Source organism: Geospiza fortis, unplaced genomic scaffold, assembly GCF_000277835.1.
Source record: "Geospiza fortis unplaced genomic scaffold, GeoFor_1.0 scaffold1466, whole genome shotgun sequence".
Classification (NCBI taxonomy): Eukaryota; Metazoa; Chordata; class Aves; order Passeriformes; family Thraupidae; genus Geospiza; species Geospiza fortis.
In genome coordinates this window covers 37,688-56,927 of record NW_005054635.1, presented here as the reverse complement: position 1 = coordinate 56,927, position 19,240 = coordinate 37,688, and the positions used below count along the sequence as shown (strand labels likewise).

At 41.2% G+C, this 19,240-nt stretch overlaps 2 protein-coding genes across 2 annotated transcripts in view; one reads left to right on the top strand and one right to left on the bottom strand.

The window, feature by feature from the left end:
* Window positions 1-12,897, top strand: part of APBA1 (amyloid beta precursor protein binding family A member 1) — an 82,742-nt gene extending 69,845 nt beyond the window's left edge. Inside the window, exons 11-13 of the mRNA XM_005430446.2 lie at window positions 7,356-7,475; window positions 8,136-8,276; window positions 9,633-12,897. Coding sequence (XP_005430503.1) covers window positions 7,356-7,475; window positions 8,136-8,276; window positions 9,633-9,704 — 333 coding nt within the window. The 3' untranslated portion in view covers window positions 9,705-12,897. The remainder of the gene's footprint in view (window positions 1-7,355; window positions 7,476-8,135; window positions 8,277-9,632) is intronic.
* A 2,101-nt stretch (window positions 12,898-14,998) lies between these two features.
* The window catches only part of FAM189A2 (family with sequence similarity 189 member A2), a 28,964-nt gene continuing 24,722 nt past the window's right edge, over window positions 14,999-19,240 (bottom strand). The window contains exons 9-11 of the mRNA XM_031064804.1: window positions 18,835-18,984; window positions 16,821-17,098; window positions 14,999-15,704 (exon numbers count right to left, since the gene is read on the bottom strand). Of these exons, the coding sequence (XP_030920664.1) occupies window positions 15,498-15,704; window positions 16,821-17,098; window positions 18,835-18,984 (635 nt within the window). The 3' untranslated portion in view covers window positions 14,999-15,497. The remainder of the gene's footprint in view (window positions 15,705-16,820; window positions 17,099-18,834; window positions 18,985-19,240) is intronic.

Here is a 19,240-nt window from a genome sequence, read left to right as displayed (position 1 = left end):
GATGAGGTCCCGTCTCAGTTGTCTCTTCTCAATGCTGATCAGGGCCAATTCCCTCAGCCTTTCACAGAACTGTGGCAATTTTAGATTGGAAATGACCTCCAAGATCATTGAGTCCAACGGTAAACCTTTTCCTCCAAAGTGAAGTGCTCCAATCCCCTAATGATAGCCCTCAACAGGACCTGCCTGCTACAGGAGCTCCATGTCCCTGTTGTGCTGAGGAGGCCAGAACTGGACACAGCACTCCAGATGAGCCTCACCAGGGCTGAGCAGAGGGGCAGGATCACCTCCCTTGAGCTGCTGGCAGTGCTCTTCCTGAAGCATCCCAGGATAACATCAGCCTTCTTGGCCACACAGACACACTGCTGGCTCATGGACAACTTGTGCTGGGGCCAGGGATTATTCCTCCCCAGGTGCATTTGCTCTTGTTTAATTTCAGAAGGTTCCTTTCTGCCCACCCCTCCTGTTTGTCAAGGTCCTTCTGAAGGGTTGCACAGTGCTTGGGTATCAGCCGCTCCTCCCAGCTTGTGTGTCATCAGTGAGCTTTCTCAGTAGGCACTACATCTCTGATGATAAGTTAAATAAGATTGGGCCCAGTATTGAAGCTTGGGAGACACTACTAGATACAGGCGTCCAAATAGACCTGTGCCACTGATCCCAACCCTCTGAACTCTCATTCAGCCAGTTCTCAATCCACCTCACCAACCACTTCCTGAGCTTGGCTGTGACGTTATCTTGAGAGGCAGCATCAAAGTCTTGGTCAAGTCCAGAATGACAATATCCAGTGCCATTCCAGACTGCTGTGCTATTTACTTGTGTACCAGGACTCTGTGCACAACTTCACAAAGGAATATTCTGTGCAGAAGGAAGATATTATCAGGTACACAGTATATTGAAATTTTATATCACAAATGGAGGCACAGGTGCCTAATATTGTCATAAGTCTTACTAGCTGTCAAATACTTCTTAATATTTGGATGAAATAGAGTAAATGCTTTTTTGTTTGTTTGTTTATACCTATTTTGAAAGCTTTAAAACTTTGACTTAAAGACATACCCTCTGTGGCATCTTTGCCCAAGTTATTTCAAAGTGCTCCGCTTATTTGGTTCTTCTCTTCACTTCCATAAAATGGGGCATTTTAATTGGAAGAGCTTTCTTCTAGTTGTCAGAAAAGTATGTGACAGTGAAAAGCTTGCAGGTCATCTGGAATTGAACAGTGCCTAGAGCAGCTGTAGCATACAAAGGAATAAGTATTTCAACATCAGTGTTTAAAGAGCAGGAAAGATGCATCACTAGAGAGTGTTTGAGACAAAGTTAATTAGTTATTTATTAGTTATTTATTGAAATTAGTTATTTGTTGAAATGGTCCTGCCTAGTTCTGCAGATCATCACATACAGACACATAATGTAATGCTGGTGGTGCATTATACAGACATTCTTCCCTGATTTTTAGCAATGTACCTGTTAGACTTATTCATTTAGGCAACTTTTTGGTAACAAGTTGTATTATGCAAATTTTTCTTTCACTTTGTATTTTTTTAAATTGAAAAATAAATTTCCATTTACAAGATAAATTTGCCATGTTAAGAAAAAGTACAAAGTAATTTTTTTTTCCTTTATGGATTATCTCTTAATACTTGAACTGAGATGTTTGTTATAAAGACTTCCCATTCAGGCTTCCCAAACTGTTAATACTGAGTTCTGATAAGTAATAGATGCATAAGTCACCAAAGCAGTAATTTTAGATTCAGTCAGTAGAAATGACAGCATGTGTGACAAACTGAAATCATGGCAAAACCAGTCTTAAATCTGTGAAGAAAGGAAGAAAAAAAATTGTATTACATATCTTTGTGCCAGCATCATCAAAGCAAAACACCCTTCAAATTTAGGCTCTTTGTAATTGCTTCCCATCCCACATAATTTTTATTTCTAAAACTGTGATAAGTTATACTTCCTTTATTCAGATGGAGATTTTATTGTGCTCATCAGTATTTTGTCAAGACAGAACCAACCAGCTTTGCTGTTTCCAGCTTCTGCAGGCCTTTCTCTTCTTCCCTGATACTTACTGCAGTTTCCACAGGAACTGCCAGCCTTTTTTTTTTTTTTTTGTCTTTCTGAAGAGATGATAATCTGTATGTTTGCAGATCTTCATAACCACACATCTGGAATTATTCATATAGCACTTTTGGAAACAAATATGTATATGAATTATCTAAGTGCAGATCATTAAATGTGGTGGAAATATGCCTAATTTCAGATTTCCTTAGCATGCTGGAAGGATTCCTTTGAAAAGATGATAATATTATGTGGATAAATATATGTCACAAACACTTCAAACAAGATAATTCTGTATTATGGATGTGATCTCTGGTCCTAATTTGCCATAAGCCAGTTGCAAACTGATGGAGCTTGGAAGAAGCTTTCCATGTGCAGTGGCTATTCCCTAATAAGATTATGCTACTTCTGTCTTTTTCAAAAGCATCTGGTACTGGCTCCTATCAGAAGTATACTCAGGAACTAGATAAACAAAGAAAGGTGGTGAAAGTACAATTTTTTTTGTTTCTGATCAGTTTATGTTACCAGTCTCTATACTTCTGAAGATCACCCACTACTGAAATATATACATTTTCTGTAAAATTAAAAGGATTCTTTATTAGGGATGACATTATTTTTTTATCCCAGGGAATACATGTAGGTAACTTGCACATTCAGCAGGGAAGTAAGGGCATGACAGTATCAAATCTATTCTGTGCATGTACCCTGAGTGAATTCAGATGACTGAGGTTAGACACTTAAATTCCTCGTAGAAATGGGCATCCCCGGTACTCTGCATGACTCCCACCTCTCAGGATTAGAATGCTGAGTCAAAAGCCCCTTAGACTTTTCCATAAATATCGTGCCCACAGTGTAGTTCAAGTTGAGAAGTCCCTCTTCTCTGCAGTATATGGTGTTGTCCAGATCTGCCTATAGAAAGTGAATGGCCCTTGAGCATGTGAGGTGCACTGCTAATTCCTCACCGGAGTAGAGGAGTCCATAGTCATGGAAGAGGTGGAGTTCAGATCTTCTTTCTCCTGAGCGTGGAGCACAGGCAGCTCCCACAGCCATGAGCTTTGTCATTTTGTGATCAGACACCCATTCATTGTCGTGCAGCAACTTTCAAGAATGAGCCAAGCTGAGCTCAGCACTGTGGGGACAGCTGTTTACACCCAGTGTTGATTACATCCAGTTTAAGGCACTGACAAGAAAACAGGCTTCAAGGTAGTTTATCATGCCAGGATGCCAGTTTAGTTACTTAGGTCACTGTTGAATCTGGAGCTCAGCTCAACAGAATCGGCAGTAGTAAACTCTATGTAGAGACTTCAGTGTATTACCTTAGCTACAGTAGAAACTACTTTCCAGAATTAATCATTTGAAGTCAGTGTCTGATACTTTGATTGCAGTGGGACCTAGATTTCTACTGTATGTATGAAAGGAATTTAGAAGCAGATACTGGAATTGGCAGGTGTTTAATTAAGCGAGCTGAAAGTTGCTGTATTTTTTAGAAAGCATTTAGTTCTTTATGTGAATTTCATTTATAAATGGATTTATGGCTTATATTTTGTGGGAATTAATAATTTCAAAAATCTCTCTTAACAGTCTCCAAGAGCTCTGAGTACTTAAAGCTGTACAAAGGGTCAAGCTGGCATTTATTTGTGGCTTATTACATTTTTGTTTTCACTGAGCCATATGAACACAATCTCTTGAGTCTGGCAGTCACTCCTGTAGCTGGACGAGACCAACATTTTGGTTCAAAATAGAGCAGGCTTCTTAATGCTGTGCCCACTAGGATTTGATTAACTCCAAGACTGGATGCTCCACAACCTCTCTGGGTAATACGTGTTTTACCACTCTGACAGTAAAAATAAATTTTTCTCATTCAATTTTGTTCTAGTAGCAAGGAGTTCATGGTGAATGTGATATAACTCAGTTGGAAGGGAGGAAGAGTACTTCAAATGTATCAACCTCTATCTTGAGGTAGATGATGAGTGAGTAGATAATTTAAAGGTTAGGATAAAAGGGCGGACTGGTAAGGTGACACTTGCGAGTGTGTGCTACAGGATGTCTGGTCAAGAGATGGATGAGGCCTTCTACAGACAGCTCACATCAGCCTTGAAGTCACAGGCCCTGGTTCTTGTGGGGGACTTTAACTACCCTGACCTCTTCGGAAGAAGCTACGCAAGAAAACACGAGCAATCCAAGAGGTTCCTGGAGAGCACTGGTGACATCTTCCTGTCACAGATGGTGGAGGATCCCACAAGAAATGGGTGTGCTGCATGACCTCACCCAACAAACAGGAAAGGGCTTGTTGGAGGTGTGAAGACTGGGGCCAGCCTGTGAGCAAGTAAGACGGTAACCATGGGCTTTAGGAGAGCTTATTTTAGCCTCTGTAGGGATGTTGACAGAATTCCATGGGAAGAGGCCCTGCAGGGGAGGTTGATATTCAAGGATCACTTCCTCCAAGCTCAAGAACTGCGCATTCCAATGTGCAAGAAGTCAGATGAGGGGTCAAGAGGCCTGCATGGATAAAGGAAGAACTCCTGTCATTACTCAAGCATAAGCAGGGAAATACACAGGAGATGGAAGCAGGGTCAGGCCTCTTGGTATTAATATAAAGAGGTTGTCAGACTAAGGAGAGCTGAGACGAGGAAGGCCAAGGCCCATTTGGAAGTTAATCTGACTGAGGATGTCAAGGAAAACAAGATGGGCTTCTTCAAATACATCAGCGACAAAAGGAGAACAAAGGATAATGTGGACATGTTACTGAAGCAAGGGGTGACAGAGGAGACAGACAAAGCAGAGTTACTGAACAGTGCCTTTTGACTGGTGTTTGTTGTCAAGACCAGCCCTCAGGGATCTCTGACCCAGGAGATCAGGGTAAAGAAATATTGGAAGGAATATTTTCCCTTGGTCAAAGAGAATTGAGTTACTTAAGGCAAACACCTAGGCAAACTCAAAATCTGAACATCCATGGGCCTGATATGATGCATCCATGAGTGTCACAGACATGTTTTATGAAAAATCCTTTCCTTAGGATTTTTTTCTCCTGAGAAGCCGAGAGGCCTTAGAAACAAAATGTAAACAATAATTATCTGCTGCTGTGGAATGCAACAGGTGCATCTTTGATTGGTCCGTCTTGGTTGTTTCTAATTAATGGCCAGTCACAATCCAGCTGTCTTGGACTGTCTGGTCAGTCACAAGATTTTATTATCATTCCATTCTTTTCTATTCTGGGCAAGCCTTCTGATGAAATCCTTTCTTCTATTCTTTTAGTATAGTTTTAATATAATATAGTATATATATATAAAAGAAAATAATAAGTTAGCTTTCTGAAAGATGGAGTCAGATCCTCATCTCTTCCCTCTTCCTGGGACCCCTGTGAACACCACCACACATGAGTGCTGAGAGAGCTAGTAAACACCATGGTAAGGGTCCTGGCCATCATCTTTGAAAGTTCATGGCAATCTGGAGATTTGTCTGAGGGCTGGAGAAAAGCAAATGTCACCTGGTCTTCAAAAAGGGCAAGAAAGAGAACCAGAGAACTACTGTCCAGTCAGCCTCTCTTTATCCCTGGGAAAGTGATGGGACACCTTGTTCTGGAGACCATCTCTATCCATGTGGATGACAATAAGGTGATCAGCAGTAGTCAGCATGGATTCACTGAAGGTAAATCATGCCTTGTTAGATTAGTTGTCTTCTATGGAAAAACAGCTGCCTGAATGGATGAGGGGAGAGCAGTGGATGTTCAACTTCTGCAAGGTTTTCAACGCTGTCTCTCTCAATATCCTAGTAGACAAACTCAGGGAATATAGACTGGGTTAGTGGATAGTAAGGTGGATAGAGAATTGGCTGAATGGCAGATCCCAGAGGGTCATAATCGGTGACACAGGGTCAGGTTGGAGGTCTCTAGGTAGCAGTGTCTCTCAGGGTTCAATACTGGTGCAGTTTTTTTAAGTTATTTGTCAGCGTCTTCAATGAAGGGGCAGATGCCTCCTCAGCAAGTTCACTGATTGAGCTGGGAGGAGTGTCTGACACCCAAGTGCTGTGCATCCCTTCAGAGGGTCCTCAACAGGCAGGAGAGGTGGGCAGAGAGGAACCTTCTGACAGTCAGCAATGGCAAATGCAGGATCCTGCACCTGGGGAAAAACCACTACATGCACCAGGGAGGGCTGGGGCTGACCTGCTGGAGAGCTGCTCTGTGGAAAAGGACCTGGGATCCTGGTGGACAAGCTCTCCATGAGCCATCAGTGTGTCTGTGTGGCCAGGAAGACCAGTGGTGTCCTGGGTACTTCAGGAAGAGCACTGCCAGCAGCTCAAGGGAGGTGATCCTGCCCTTTTGCTCAGCCCTGGTGAGGCTCATCTGGAGTGCTGTGTCCAGTTCTGGCCTCCTCAGCACAACAGGGACATGGAGCTCTGGGAATGGGTCCAGGGGAGGGGTACAAAGGTGGTTAAGGGAACAAAGCATCTCTCTTATGAGGAAAGGCTGAGGGAGTTGGGCCTGTTCAGCCTCAAGAAGAGAAAACTGAGAGGGGACCTCATCAGTGTAAGTATCTGCAGGGAGGATGCCAAGAGGATGGAGCCAAGGTCTTCTTGGTGGCGCTGAGCGACAGGACAAGGGGCAATGGGCAGAAACTGATGGACAGGAAGTTCCATGAGAACATAAAGGAATAACTTGTGTAGGTGATCATGCACTGGAACAGATTGCCCAGGGAGGCTATGGAGTCTCCCTCACTGGAGATATTGAGGAACCATCTGGTTCAATCCTGTGCCATGTGCTCTGGCATGACCCAGCTTGAGCTGGAAGGTTGGATCAGATGATCCAGAGTGGTCCCTTCCAACCTGACTCATCTTGTGATTCTGTGAATAATAGAAACTATGTGAGTGCTGCTTATACAAGGATGATACAAGGGGGACCTACTGTTTGCTTCACAGAATTTAATATATTAGTATAGGGAAGCAACTGTTTGAAAACTAACTTAGCTATTTATTTAAAAGTTGTTGATCATTTGGTGAGCTGCATAGACCTGATTTAATATCCTTTTACATATGACTTCTGTTATCAAAGGAAGAAACTGCCAACAGGAATCTAATTTTCCTAACAAAACTCTGCTGGATTTTTGGCAAGAAAAATTTGATGTTTTATCACTCATCTCATGATGAATGCCCTTGTGTCTGGCATTCAGTGATGGGATTCTGGTACAATGCATACAAAGATCTATTTATTCAAGGCTGCTCCCATGTCAGCATTCCAACACCTTTTTTTTTTGTTGTTGTTCTACTCATGTTACATGTTTAACTCTCAGTTTGGTATTTTTTTTCAGGGTTTGAAAAACCAGGCCCGGGTTAAACTGAACATAGTTAGATGTCCTCCAGTAACCACAGTCTTGATCAGAAGACCAGACCTCAGATATCAGCTGGGCTTCAGTGTGCAGAATGGGATAGTAAGTAGCTTCCACTGTTTCTGGTGAAGCTTTAACACACACGAAACTTCCTCTCCATTTGTGGTTAAGTTTCAGTGTGAGGAGAGGAAAGCTGCTATTTTCCCCCTTACAGCAAGCAGGATTTTGCATTTGTCAAGTCTGAGATATAAAAGTTGTGTTAATATGAGGTTTTGTCTTTGACTCCACTTATTTCACAAATTTACAGTCAGACAGAAGAATAAAAAAGTTGTTTCGGCTTAAAAAAACCAAAAATGTGTGGAAGAGTCTGCTTTCAGCATGCATCATATATGTCTTCAACCAAGTCATTGCATGATCTCAAAAGAAAACGCCTGTTCTTAATCCTTTTTGTTGTAAGGCATCTGCCCAACAAACATCATTAAATTGAGGTCCTTCATACACTCAAATTTCCAAAGCAAAAGACTTGTGATGTACAACACAAACAGCCTTTTCTGACAGTGTGTTCTGCTCTTGGAAGAGAATATCCATTAGTTACTCGTCACTAACAAATTTTGCTTTGGAGTTAGTGATAGATTGCATCTTAGAATTTGCTGTTGCAAGTCTGCACTTAAATGCTGATTCATGTATTGCAGGCAAAAAACGGGTAGTCAAAAGTCTCTGTTCCTTATCCAGCCCATGGTAAATTTGTGCTCTCCCTTGCAGATCTGTAGCCTTATGAGAGGAGGCATTGCAGAGCGAGGAGGTGTGCGTGTTGGCCATCGGATCATTGAAATCAATGGGCAGAGCGTTGTAGCAACACCCCATGAGAAAATCGTTCACATCCTCTCAAATGCTGTTGGTGAGGTAAGAACCAGCAATGTGTCTAGGCAGTATAGCAGAGTTCAGTCCTGTTACCAGTAACAACCAGTGGAAACCAGTAACGAGCAGTGTCCTTCAAGGGACTGTACTGGGACTGGCACTCTGTCTGTCATGTCTTCATCAGTGACATGGACAGTGGGATTGAGTTGCACTCTCAGCAAGTTTGAAGGTGACATCATGATCAGTGGTGCTTAAGGAAAGGGATGCCATTAGAGGGACCTGAACAGGCCAGAAAAGTGGCCCATGTAACCTTTGTGAAGTTCAGCAAGGCCAAGTGCAAGGTCCTTCCTCTGGGTCTGGGCACTCTCCTACATCGACAGAGACTGGGCCTAAAGGGATTGGGAACAGCCCTGAAGAGAGGAACTTGGTGGAAGGAAAGTTGGACATGAGCCAGGAATGAACACTTGAAACCCCAAAAAGCCAGCTGTATCCTGGGCTGCATCAAAAACAGTGTGGCCAACAGGGAGGTGATTTTCCCTTCTGTATTCTGCTCCTGTGAGACCCCACCTGGAGTTCTATGTGCAGTTCTGGGGCCTTCAGCATAAACAAATGAACCTGCTTGAGCAGATACAGATGCAGGCCATGAAAAGGGTCAGAGGGCTGGAGCACCTCCCCTGTGAGAAAAGGCTGAAAGGGGTTTCATTGTTCAGCCTGGAGAAGAGAAGGCTCCAGGGAGACCTGACAGCACCCTTTCAATGTGTAAAGAGGGCTTCTAAGAAAAATGGAGAGAGGCTTTTACCGGGTCTCCAGTGCAGAACAATAGGCAATGGTTTTAAACTGAAAGAGAGTAGATTTTTAGGTTGGGCATAGGAAGAAATCCTTCACTATGAGGTTGGTGAGCCACTGGAACAGATTGCCCGGAGAAGCTTTGGATGCCTCATCCCTGGAAGTGTTCAAGGCCAGGTTACATAGGGCTCTAAGCAACCTGTTCTAGTGAAAACTGTTGATACCTGCAACAGGGCAGTTTGGACTAGATGATTTTGAAAGGTCCCTTCTAACACAAACTGTGTTGGAATTCTGTTCTACCACTATTGGTCCGTTGCTTATCAAATCTAAAAAGCTGAAGTGAGAGCAAGCCTGTGCACCATTTCTTTCATTATTTGCCCCATACTTCTATGCTTTAGAAGAACCGTACCTTGAAAATAGGACATGTGGACAATTTTAGATGGTTCATCAATACTAAGCATACTGTTTCATAAAATCATCACCTGCAATACTTTAATAAGGGTATGAAAACTCTCAAGTTTTACCTTTTTTCCTGCCTTGTATGACCTTATCTGGGTCCTTCACGTGAGGTATGCATGTTTAGGAACATGGATTAATTTGGCTTATTTCCTTTAGATCCATATGAAGACTATGCCAGCTGCCATGTACAGACTGTTGACTGCACAAGAGCAACCAGTTTACATCTGAAGCTGGCACCTCACCGCCACAGTGTGCATGGAAGATGTTTTTTCCTCATTAGTGCTTGTCTCTCTAGTGCTGCATTTCTGTGTCTGCAAAGACATTTCTTTCTCTCTCCCCGCATCACAGACACAAATACTCTGTTGCTCTCTCCTTCATCCCTTTTCCCTCTTCTTCCCACCATTTTGGTAAGGGGCAAAATGTATCTGTGGAACTATTTTGGTTGCATCTTTTTACAAGTGAAACTTCATACAGCTCCACATGCAAAACAGGAAAATAACAGCAGCATAGTTTACAGCAGTATTCACAGATGGCTCTATTTCATGCTACATAATCAGTTTTATTTCTGTGGCTGTAATTTTACAAACTGAGTAAATTAAATGTTGCTGAATGAAAAATTACTTTACCAAATAGATAGAAGTAGAGGGTAAAAGGTGTTCTCTTGGATATCCTGCCTGTGACCTTGGTTCTCTTGCCCTGTTTTCTCACAGGCACCAAGCTCAGTACTAAACGTTTGTGTCTGTGGGGAAAGTAGAATACCAAAAGGATTATTTTGCCCTCAGGAAAAATTGCCTGCTTATGAAGATTCAGTAAATGCTGCTGTTGTAAAATGAATTGTCCAAATACACACCTTTTAATTCCCCTCTGTCATCTGTTCTTCATGATAGTAGGACTCCAGAAGATACTCCATAAGTTCCTGAAGCATGCTATTCTTGCATTACTTACACTAAGAAATTTGGGAGGCATTTTTTACAGCTGCCTCCCTCTCTCTGCCCCCAGGTTTCTATCTCCTAGTTTTCTTCAGCTTTGTGTTTTATAGTCCCTTCCTGATTTTAGAAGTTAAAGAAGTGGGGGGGGAGAATCTTTAAATAGCCACAAGAAAAATATTGAGGGGATCTGCTGAATAGCTACACTTTTCTAGGCTCTTAATTCCGATTTTGGTGCACATAGCCATGTGTGCCAGTGTATATAGACATTTTTAAAATTGTGCTTCCTATTTATGAAGTTTGAATATAAGAGATCTGCAGACTATTCTAAGTAATTTTGTTCTCTGAGCCAGTTTTAACATATATTTTTGTCCAAAGACCTGTCTAATTTTATTGACTTCCTATTTAGTTCATGATATGTAGGTAACAGTTGAAAGGATGAGGCAGGAATAAACTTATTTATTTTGTTATATAATTTAGCTTGTGATTTTTCCCATATATATGGCACTTAAAAGAGATATGTGTGTACTATATGCACTTGTATGAAGATGATTAACTGTAGGGATGTCTGAAATCTTGTATTTGATTAGCCTCTAAGTTGCATGCTAGAGACAAAAGGGGAAAAGGGGGCTGGGTTGGGTCCTTTGGTTTTTTTAAGAGGGTTCAAAATAAAAAGAAGCAGTGTCTTTTCTTCTTAGTGAGAGAATTCTACATTCTCTGTAGTTACTTTTTTTCAGGACTGTATACTGGTGTTTATACTGAAGTTGAACCATGCGTTTAGTCCAGGCTAGTATGTTGATTTCTTTTAAACAAACAGTTTGTGCTGTGTTTTGCTGTGATGGAAAGGCTCAGTGAGATGAAAACAAGAGCAGACAACACACAGCCACACGCCACTTCTGCTTTGCAAATGCGGTGTTGTTCATAGTCACTTGTGTCTCACTTGTTGTGACGTGAGCTGTGCAATGTAAGCGTTGCTTGCAGTCCAGTGATGATCCTAGACATTGCTATGGGGATTCATGGAAGTGGGTGTGTGCATGTGCACTTGTTCCAAACACTGCTGAGAACCACTGAGCACTCTTGTCAGGGGTCCATTTTTTGGCTTTCTAAAGTCATGGATAGCCATGGCCTGATCAGAGTTAGAGGATGAACTGTATTTCTGTGGAAAGCAGATATTTAAGGGACATAATGAAGTGGTGCATAAACTGTTGTAGTAAGGGGATATGTTTTAGTGTTGAGATTAATGTACAATGACTTGATTTTACTGCATTTATTGTTGTTACATAATTTAATCCAAGGCTCCAGAATAGCAGATTGCACAAGAGAATGGTGTTAGTATTCCAGGTTAGTACTTAACTCTGCTGCCTCACTGAAGCAACAAGATAATTAATGGCTTGTGAGTATATTGTTTAACTGTAGACATCTGGTTTATGATAATTTGAACCTTTTTTCTAGAACTTTCCATATATATAGTAATAAATGTAAATATGGTATATAACCATGTACAATTTCGAAGATTCTATACAGTGCAGCCTTTCCATAAATTGCCTGAGGAAACTTAGTGAACTCTTGAAGACACAGTTATCATGCTTCTGGTTCCTGCTATGTGTATGCCCTCCACTTCACTTGTTTCTGTGGTTCTGTCTAGCCCATGTGGTGAAGTCTTTAGCTCACTTCACGGGGAAATGATGAAAATCTGAACGTGCAAATGTGTTAGGAGAAGAAACCACTGTTTCTTTGGAAATCTTGCAGCTGGGGGTTTGTGAAGTTACTGTTCATCCTAAATATGTGCTTAAAATTAAGCAAATGAATGCTTGCAGGACCAGAGCTTAGCAAAAAAAATCTCATTTTTTCAGTTACAGTATGTGCATAAAATTTCTAAACTGAGAGGTCCATAGTGTGTGCACACCTCTGAGAGCAGTCTTGTAAACAATCCCATTTTACTCTGTAAACAGAAAGAGTTTCAAGTAAATGGAACTCAAATGGGAAAGCTGGCTGTTCTCTAGACTGTTGCAGCGGTTTGATAGATCAGATATGGGGATTTTTAACAGATGTAAAGGAACATTCCTTCAAAGGTTTACATTCCTTCTTCAGTGACAGACCTGAATTATTTTTCTTTCATCCTTGCTGCTTCGTACAGTCTAATTAACTCTTCAGTGTTTACATTAAGGATGAAACATCCCTTGTATTTTTTATTTTTGAGAAGTTTCACATTTGTTTTGAATCTTGTTTGAGTCTCAGTTTGGATTTCCAGGTTTGCTAGCTTTCCTTCTTTTCTAAAAGATATGTATTTCTCAAGACAGCAACATGGTTGAGATCTCTTGTATATATTTAGCGCAGTACCTAGACTATGAAGTTGTACTATTGTTCTGTAAAGAGGATGAATAGAAATTATTGTAAAGCGTTGGGAAAAGCATAGTATTGTATTTGTAACAATATTGTTCTTTGTAAACATTTAATGATCTCTATATAAAAATATAAATATATATATAAAAATATGTGAGCCTGGAATGTTGATATTGCACATCTACTGAATGTAATTACTCTGATGTTTTCTGCCACAGGTCTCTGACCTCTCTAATGAAGCTGTGCTGGTTTGATTTGGGGGAGAGACAGAGGGGAGAAGAGTGGGCTTTTTGCTTTGGATGGGATAGGGTGAGGGGTTTCTGGCCAGTTATTTTGTTGTGATGTATTTACTGTGCTACATTCCTTCATTTAACAGAGCGCTAATGTCTGTAAGATTTGCAACAATAAAATACGAAACAAAAATACCTCAGACAAGGCTGAGAATTTGCTCATACTGACCTAGAGGCTGACTTGCCAATGCTGAATGCATGCATCATTGGAAGGTGTCTGAACTTCTTTTTTGCCACTTAGTCTGGAGTAATTATTATCCATGTTTCTGCAGGCATGAAGCAATGCTGTTACCTTTATTTTTAAAACAGCATTCTTTTCAGGCAATACATGACACTAGTGCTCCTAAACAAAGTCCTAATCTACTGTGATTGTGACGGAAATATTATTTATTTGACTGAATAACTTTAAGTAGGAATTTTTCATAAATGGGGCTTTGATAAAAATTCTTCACACTTAGAGTAGTTTCGGAAATCACTGTTTTCCTTTAAATGTTATCAGCATGATTTATTACTGAAGACCTAATATCATTTCAATAAATAAAAGTAGAATTCTGATATGTCTGTCCCTAGAATTAATCCTGGAACTGCCTGTGCTAAGGTTAATTTTTTTTAATATATAATCATAAAATAAAAATATAAGAGATTATGAAAAATATGATCATATTTGAAAGTCAACAAAAAAAAGTCATCCAGGGACTGTTGATTCTGGTGAGGCTTCATAGGATTTTCTGTGCCTCATAGGTTCTCATGAGTACTTTGAAAGCACAAAAATGACAATACACACCCCAGCTGATTCAGAAGAAAACTAAACATGGGCATTCAGCCACTTAGTGGCTGTTCATAACATGAAATACAAATACCATCAACATGAGAGAATGAAGTATTTCACCTCAGTTGCTTAAATGACAGATGGAAGAAATTGCGAAGTCCCTGGTCAAGGGCGCATAGACAGGCTGAGCTTCTGTTCTGCATTCCCCTGTGTACCACCCTCCATCCTCCTATTTATTCTTTCCATTATCTGTACATACCAATTTCTGTGTTACAAACTTTTCTGCATTTTTGTGGATAAACATAAACCCTAACTTTAGCAGTACAGACAAAAATTTCAGCAGATTTGCTGTATACACAGGGGACATGTTTCTTGCCCCCTCCTTCAGCATTTTTAATGGTTGGGATCCACACAGAGGACAAGCAGACCCCACCCCAGTTCCAGCACCCTGTAGAGCCTTGCAGGTGAAGAGGTGATGCTGGTGACTTGCGTGGACTGACAGTGTCAGGGCTGGGACTGTAATTTAAATAAATGTTCAGTGCAGAAGCATATGGAGCAATCCTGACCTAAAATCATGGCACATGAAGAGTTTGTGATCCATGTGCCTCTTACCTGAGTAGGGCCAGGCCTGTGCTGTGCTTTGTGCTGGTCCTACAGATGGACCTCCAGGGATGTCCCTTGGCCACAGAATAAATTTAGATGGTTTATTTTAAAAAGGGAGCCTGCAGGCAGTCCCAGTGGTACTCAAAATGTAAATACCACCCAGCAGTACATGTGTGTCTCTGCCTTTGTCTAGATGTGCAGCAGTAATGTCCCATGTGAACAGCCCTTTTGTTTGTAGAAGTGATGAGTAGAGTTGTTCTCTAAGAAAATTTTTATTATGTCAGATGATCTAAATGGGGTAAAATGGTCAGATCTGCATAACTTGTACCCTGCCTGATGCTGCACAATCTGGGGTTCCCAGCATGTGAAGGAATATAAAATTAGCTATACTAGCTTCTTTGTTCATAGCACCTGCTGTAACAAACAGCATTTTAAATGAAACTACCCAGAGAGTGCCTTTCTTCCCAGGACAGGAACAAGCCATCATCACCTGTTGCAAAACACCTGTGCTTTTGGGTTTGGATGTTGTTCCATCATGAAGACAAAAATAATGTTCTGCCATTAAGAGAGAAGTTCACTGAGACAAAAGAGCACTTTTTTAAGACAGATTTTATTTTTAGTACAGTTTGCACATCAACAGCCTTCCTTTATAAAGAATAATTTTAGAATTCTGTTCAGCATTTTTTACTTAGTTCGTATCTGAAGGTCTCCATGACAGGAGATTTTAATTTAAGCCAAAATGCCAAAAATTTGTGAAGTTCTTCAATACTGCTTTTGACAGCTCCTTCCACAAGGATGATGTATCATCATACCCCACAACTACACGTTACCAAACTTCAGAGATGGAGGGCACCAATGTATCACAAACAGACGAGCTGCAGCTGAGAGCCCAGTAAAGGTCAGCTTTCAATCTGCTCATTGCTCTTTGTTGAATGATCTTCCCCCTTTGGAGTCTGTGCATAAGAGTATTAAAAAAGAAGGTGATTATTGACAAACCCATCCACCCACTTGCCAGAGATGATTTTCCTCTGCAGTATGTGTGTGTATGTCTGACAGGAGTGCTCTGCTGAGGAATTACCAAAAAGCCAGCTCAAAGCACAGTTTCTCTAACAACACCAATAACACTGTGAGGCCGTTCATGTTCTGCTCTTTGGATTCTCCTCTCTGCTAGCTGTTCTCCCTCTATGGTGAAAGTACTCAGGTCACCACAGCTCTCCAGGTACAGCGATCCAGGGTGCAATCTAGAAGGCAACACATGGACTCTCAATGATGTGGCTTGCTGGGCAGGTGTCATCACCTTTAAAAATAAAAGAGAAGTTTAAATCAGTTTTGTTTTCTAGTTCTTGTTCTGTTAGAATAGTTTTTTACCCAACTAGGAAGAAGCTAGTTGTAGTGTTGTCTGTTATGTTTAAAGAATAATTTAAAAAGCTTTAAAACCCCTAGCATTTGCCAAGGAGGCACGGGAAAAGGAGTCCTACTTGGGAAAAGGAGTGGGGTGATTTTTGTTGTTGTTTGTGGCGTTTTTGTTAGGCTGGTTTAGTTTCCCCCTCAAAAGGGGGAAACTAAAGATGCACAGGAATTCCCTCACTCCAACCTATGGCATGTCTGGTATTGTTATAGAAGGAACCTAAATATTGCTTCCTTGCAGAAGCTACTGAACTGTAATAACCTTCAGGCCTGTGTGATAAATTAAATTCTCATAAGGAGCCTTTTCTCCTCCTGTTTCTGTCAAATTTGTCAAGGCTTTTGCTGCCTGAAGGCTGCAGTGGGAAATCCCACTTTATCTGCAGAGCCTAAATGACACTGATGTGTTTTGCATGAGAACCCAAACCAAAACCAGCTGTCATAGCAAATCACTTGTGCTATGCATGAATCAATTTATCTACCCAAATGGTCTGTAAGTTACCAAAACACTTGTTTGATGAAGTGTGCACTGTCTGAAAGTTCTGGATATTCACTCCATTAATGTAAGCACAAATTTTCTATTTTCTGCTTTTCTTTCTTTAGCACTAGGTCTTATTTTTATCCTGAGAGCCAAACACAAAAAAGTTGCTTCTAGCGGGTTGACATAAAAATTTCCATGTCAGCCTCCATTCCTTCAGGTTTCCAATAGCAATTGCTTATTTATAACATCTCTCCCTCTCTTCTGCCACAATCAGTATAAAATGCTGTTACATTATTTACCGTTCATGATTCCTCAATAGAAGACTGACTCATTTTTTAAATACACACATACTCTGGCTTCTAGGTGATAGAGCAGAAAATGTCACAGCCTCTCACACACGCCCTACATGGAACTGTAGTGCTGAAGGAAGCTAGTTTGGTCCAAGAACTCTGACACACAGACTGGCAAATGGAAACCTATACTTCCGAACCAGGGGCAACATCTGATCAGTACAAGTAATAAAACTACCTGCTCAAGGAAAGTGGCACTGGTGACAGCTTCTGCCATATGTTTCTCATCTGATTTTAAAACAGACTTGATATTTTCCACCAAGTCATGTATGTCTGGGCTCATGCTGCAGGACTGCTCAAGGATCCATGCCACACGCTGTTTAGTGTCCATGTAAGAGTTATAGTCTATCAGAGACTGGGGTCTTCCCTTCGAAGCTCTGGCTCTTGAGCTCTTCCGCAAGGTGACAGCGTTCAGTGGATTTACATCATTGAGTGTTGCAGTTTCACAGCTGAGCACTGTCCCCGAAGACAAAAAACAAGTAAACAATCTGCACAGTTCATGGTATTCCCAGAGACTCCCCTCCTCGTTCAGTGAGGATGCAGTGCATGGTTTAACCTTGTACAACTTGACAGTGTGGTATGGTCAGGGTGGCTTGGAAGGCTCACTCTATCAGATTTACACAAAATGCCTGTAAAACAGTCATATGTAGCTATGACTGAGTGCATATTACATGTCACAGTGTCTGGAGGGACTCTTCCCCTTTGGAAAGCTCTTTGTCATTTTGTGTACAATTGGTTCCTTTCTCTTGTTTCTCATCTGAAGAGACCTGAAATGCCTGTTGAGTGTTAATGTAAACATAAAGGTATAAGGCTTTTATGATGTCTCCTAAACTCTTCCTGACTTCTAGTTATTAGCAGTCAAGAGGACAAATTGTACCTGAAAATCACTACCTGCAAAGCTGGAAGCTAGTAATACTGAAATTCAATGAAAAAAACCAAAACAACCTAACCCACACCAAAACATTCAAATTTACCTTGCAAGGACTAAACAAAGGGCAATACAGAATCAATTTTGCTACCTTTGGTCAAAAATTCACTGCCTTTGGTATAAACAAGTTTCCAAATTTTGACCCCATTAAAATGAATAAAAAAACCAAAAAAACCCAAAACCACACCTACAGATTATTCAAAAAGCACTTTAATATTGGCTTCAGACCAAAAACTGTTAGGAGGAGACACAAAACTTCCCAGCAAGAAGGGCACTACCTCGAAGCAAATTCCTCTGTTGCAGTGAGTTCCTATTCTGCAGCACTGGTGACTAACTCAGATCTAACTGCTGAACAGACCTAACCTCAGGAACACCGAGCCTAAAGCTTCCAAATGCTCCTGACGTGGGGTCTCTTAACAGTGGAAGCACTCTGCTTTCACAGCTATGAATAGTTTCTGTGTCATGTAACTACTGCTTCAGCAGCAGATTCTCTGGGCCGCCGTGGTGGAAGTTGATAGGAGGACAAAAAAAAGCACATGATACAGCAGAACCATGAAAACATTCCACAAAACCAGCAAGTGTAATCCAGACAGGCATGCTCCCAATATCCAAAATAAATGGCTGTTACTAACATGCCCCATTGGCACTTACATTTTGAGTGCTGGCATGTATCAGCAGCTACTGTTGAGATTCCAATATCCTCTACTAAAAACTGTGTGACTCCTGACAGGTTTTTTCAAGATTGTCAGCAGTATCACAGACTGTGTAGTCACATTAGCAGTTTTCCCACAGCAACAGAATTAGATCACTGACACCAAAGCAATTTCATCAACTCTCCACCATGGGTGGATTTTTAGAGGTTTTTTTTTGACAATATGAGGCTTGATAAAAGGGGAGCAAATTTATAGGCTAATACAAAATCCCCAAGCTAATTATGCCTTACTGCTCACATTGACAAGTGCACTTGTAAGACTCCAGATGTCAGTGCACTGAGGAATCCTGTGTGCTCTCTCTCCTCATTTTCCACTACCCCTCCCTCATACCCAGACCCTGCTACAGACCCTATTCCTAGATATGAAAACCTGAAACAGCATGATAAGGAGTTAGGTGGAGAAGGTTTGGCAAAGCACAAAGTACTGTTATGCAGGTGCTCTGTTGGGAAACAGCAGCTGATTTCTGCAGGTACGAGGTTTGATGTACCGAACTTCTGAAAAGTTCTTTCCAAGAACCATTACACAATCACTGACAGAGAAAACAGAGTCACCTTGAGGCAGCTGGCAGTGCAGGAGCCCAGGGTCACTTTTGGAACATTTCCGCAAGGGACTGAAGGCTCTCCTGTTCATTCCTGCAGGCACACAGCATGCATTTGAAGGGGAAAGGCTCACTCTGCTGGAAGGCTCCTGAATTTCTTCAGCTGAATAATCAGAAACAGAAAAGTAGAAGTAGTCAAAATAAAGCTAATCTTTAGAAGCCATTATTAGAGACTGATTTTTTTTCCCATCTGTAATGGGGAAATCTGAAAATCTGTAATGACAGAGGTCACAAAGGTCCAGAGGTGCATGTATGTATGCACAGACCCACACTTACTGAACAGTAACATTTGTCTAAACCTTGTTTAAATGTTTTCAAAAACCTGTTCAGCCTTATGCAACCGGAGTACCAGTTGCATA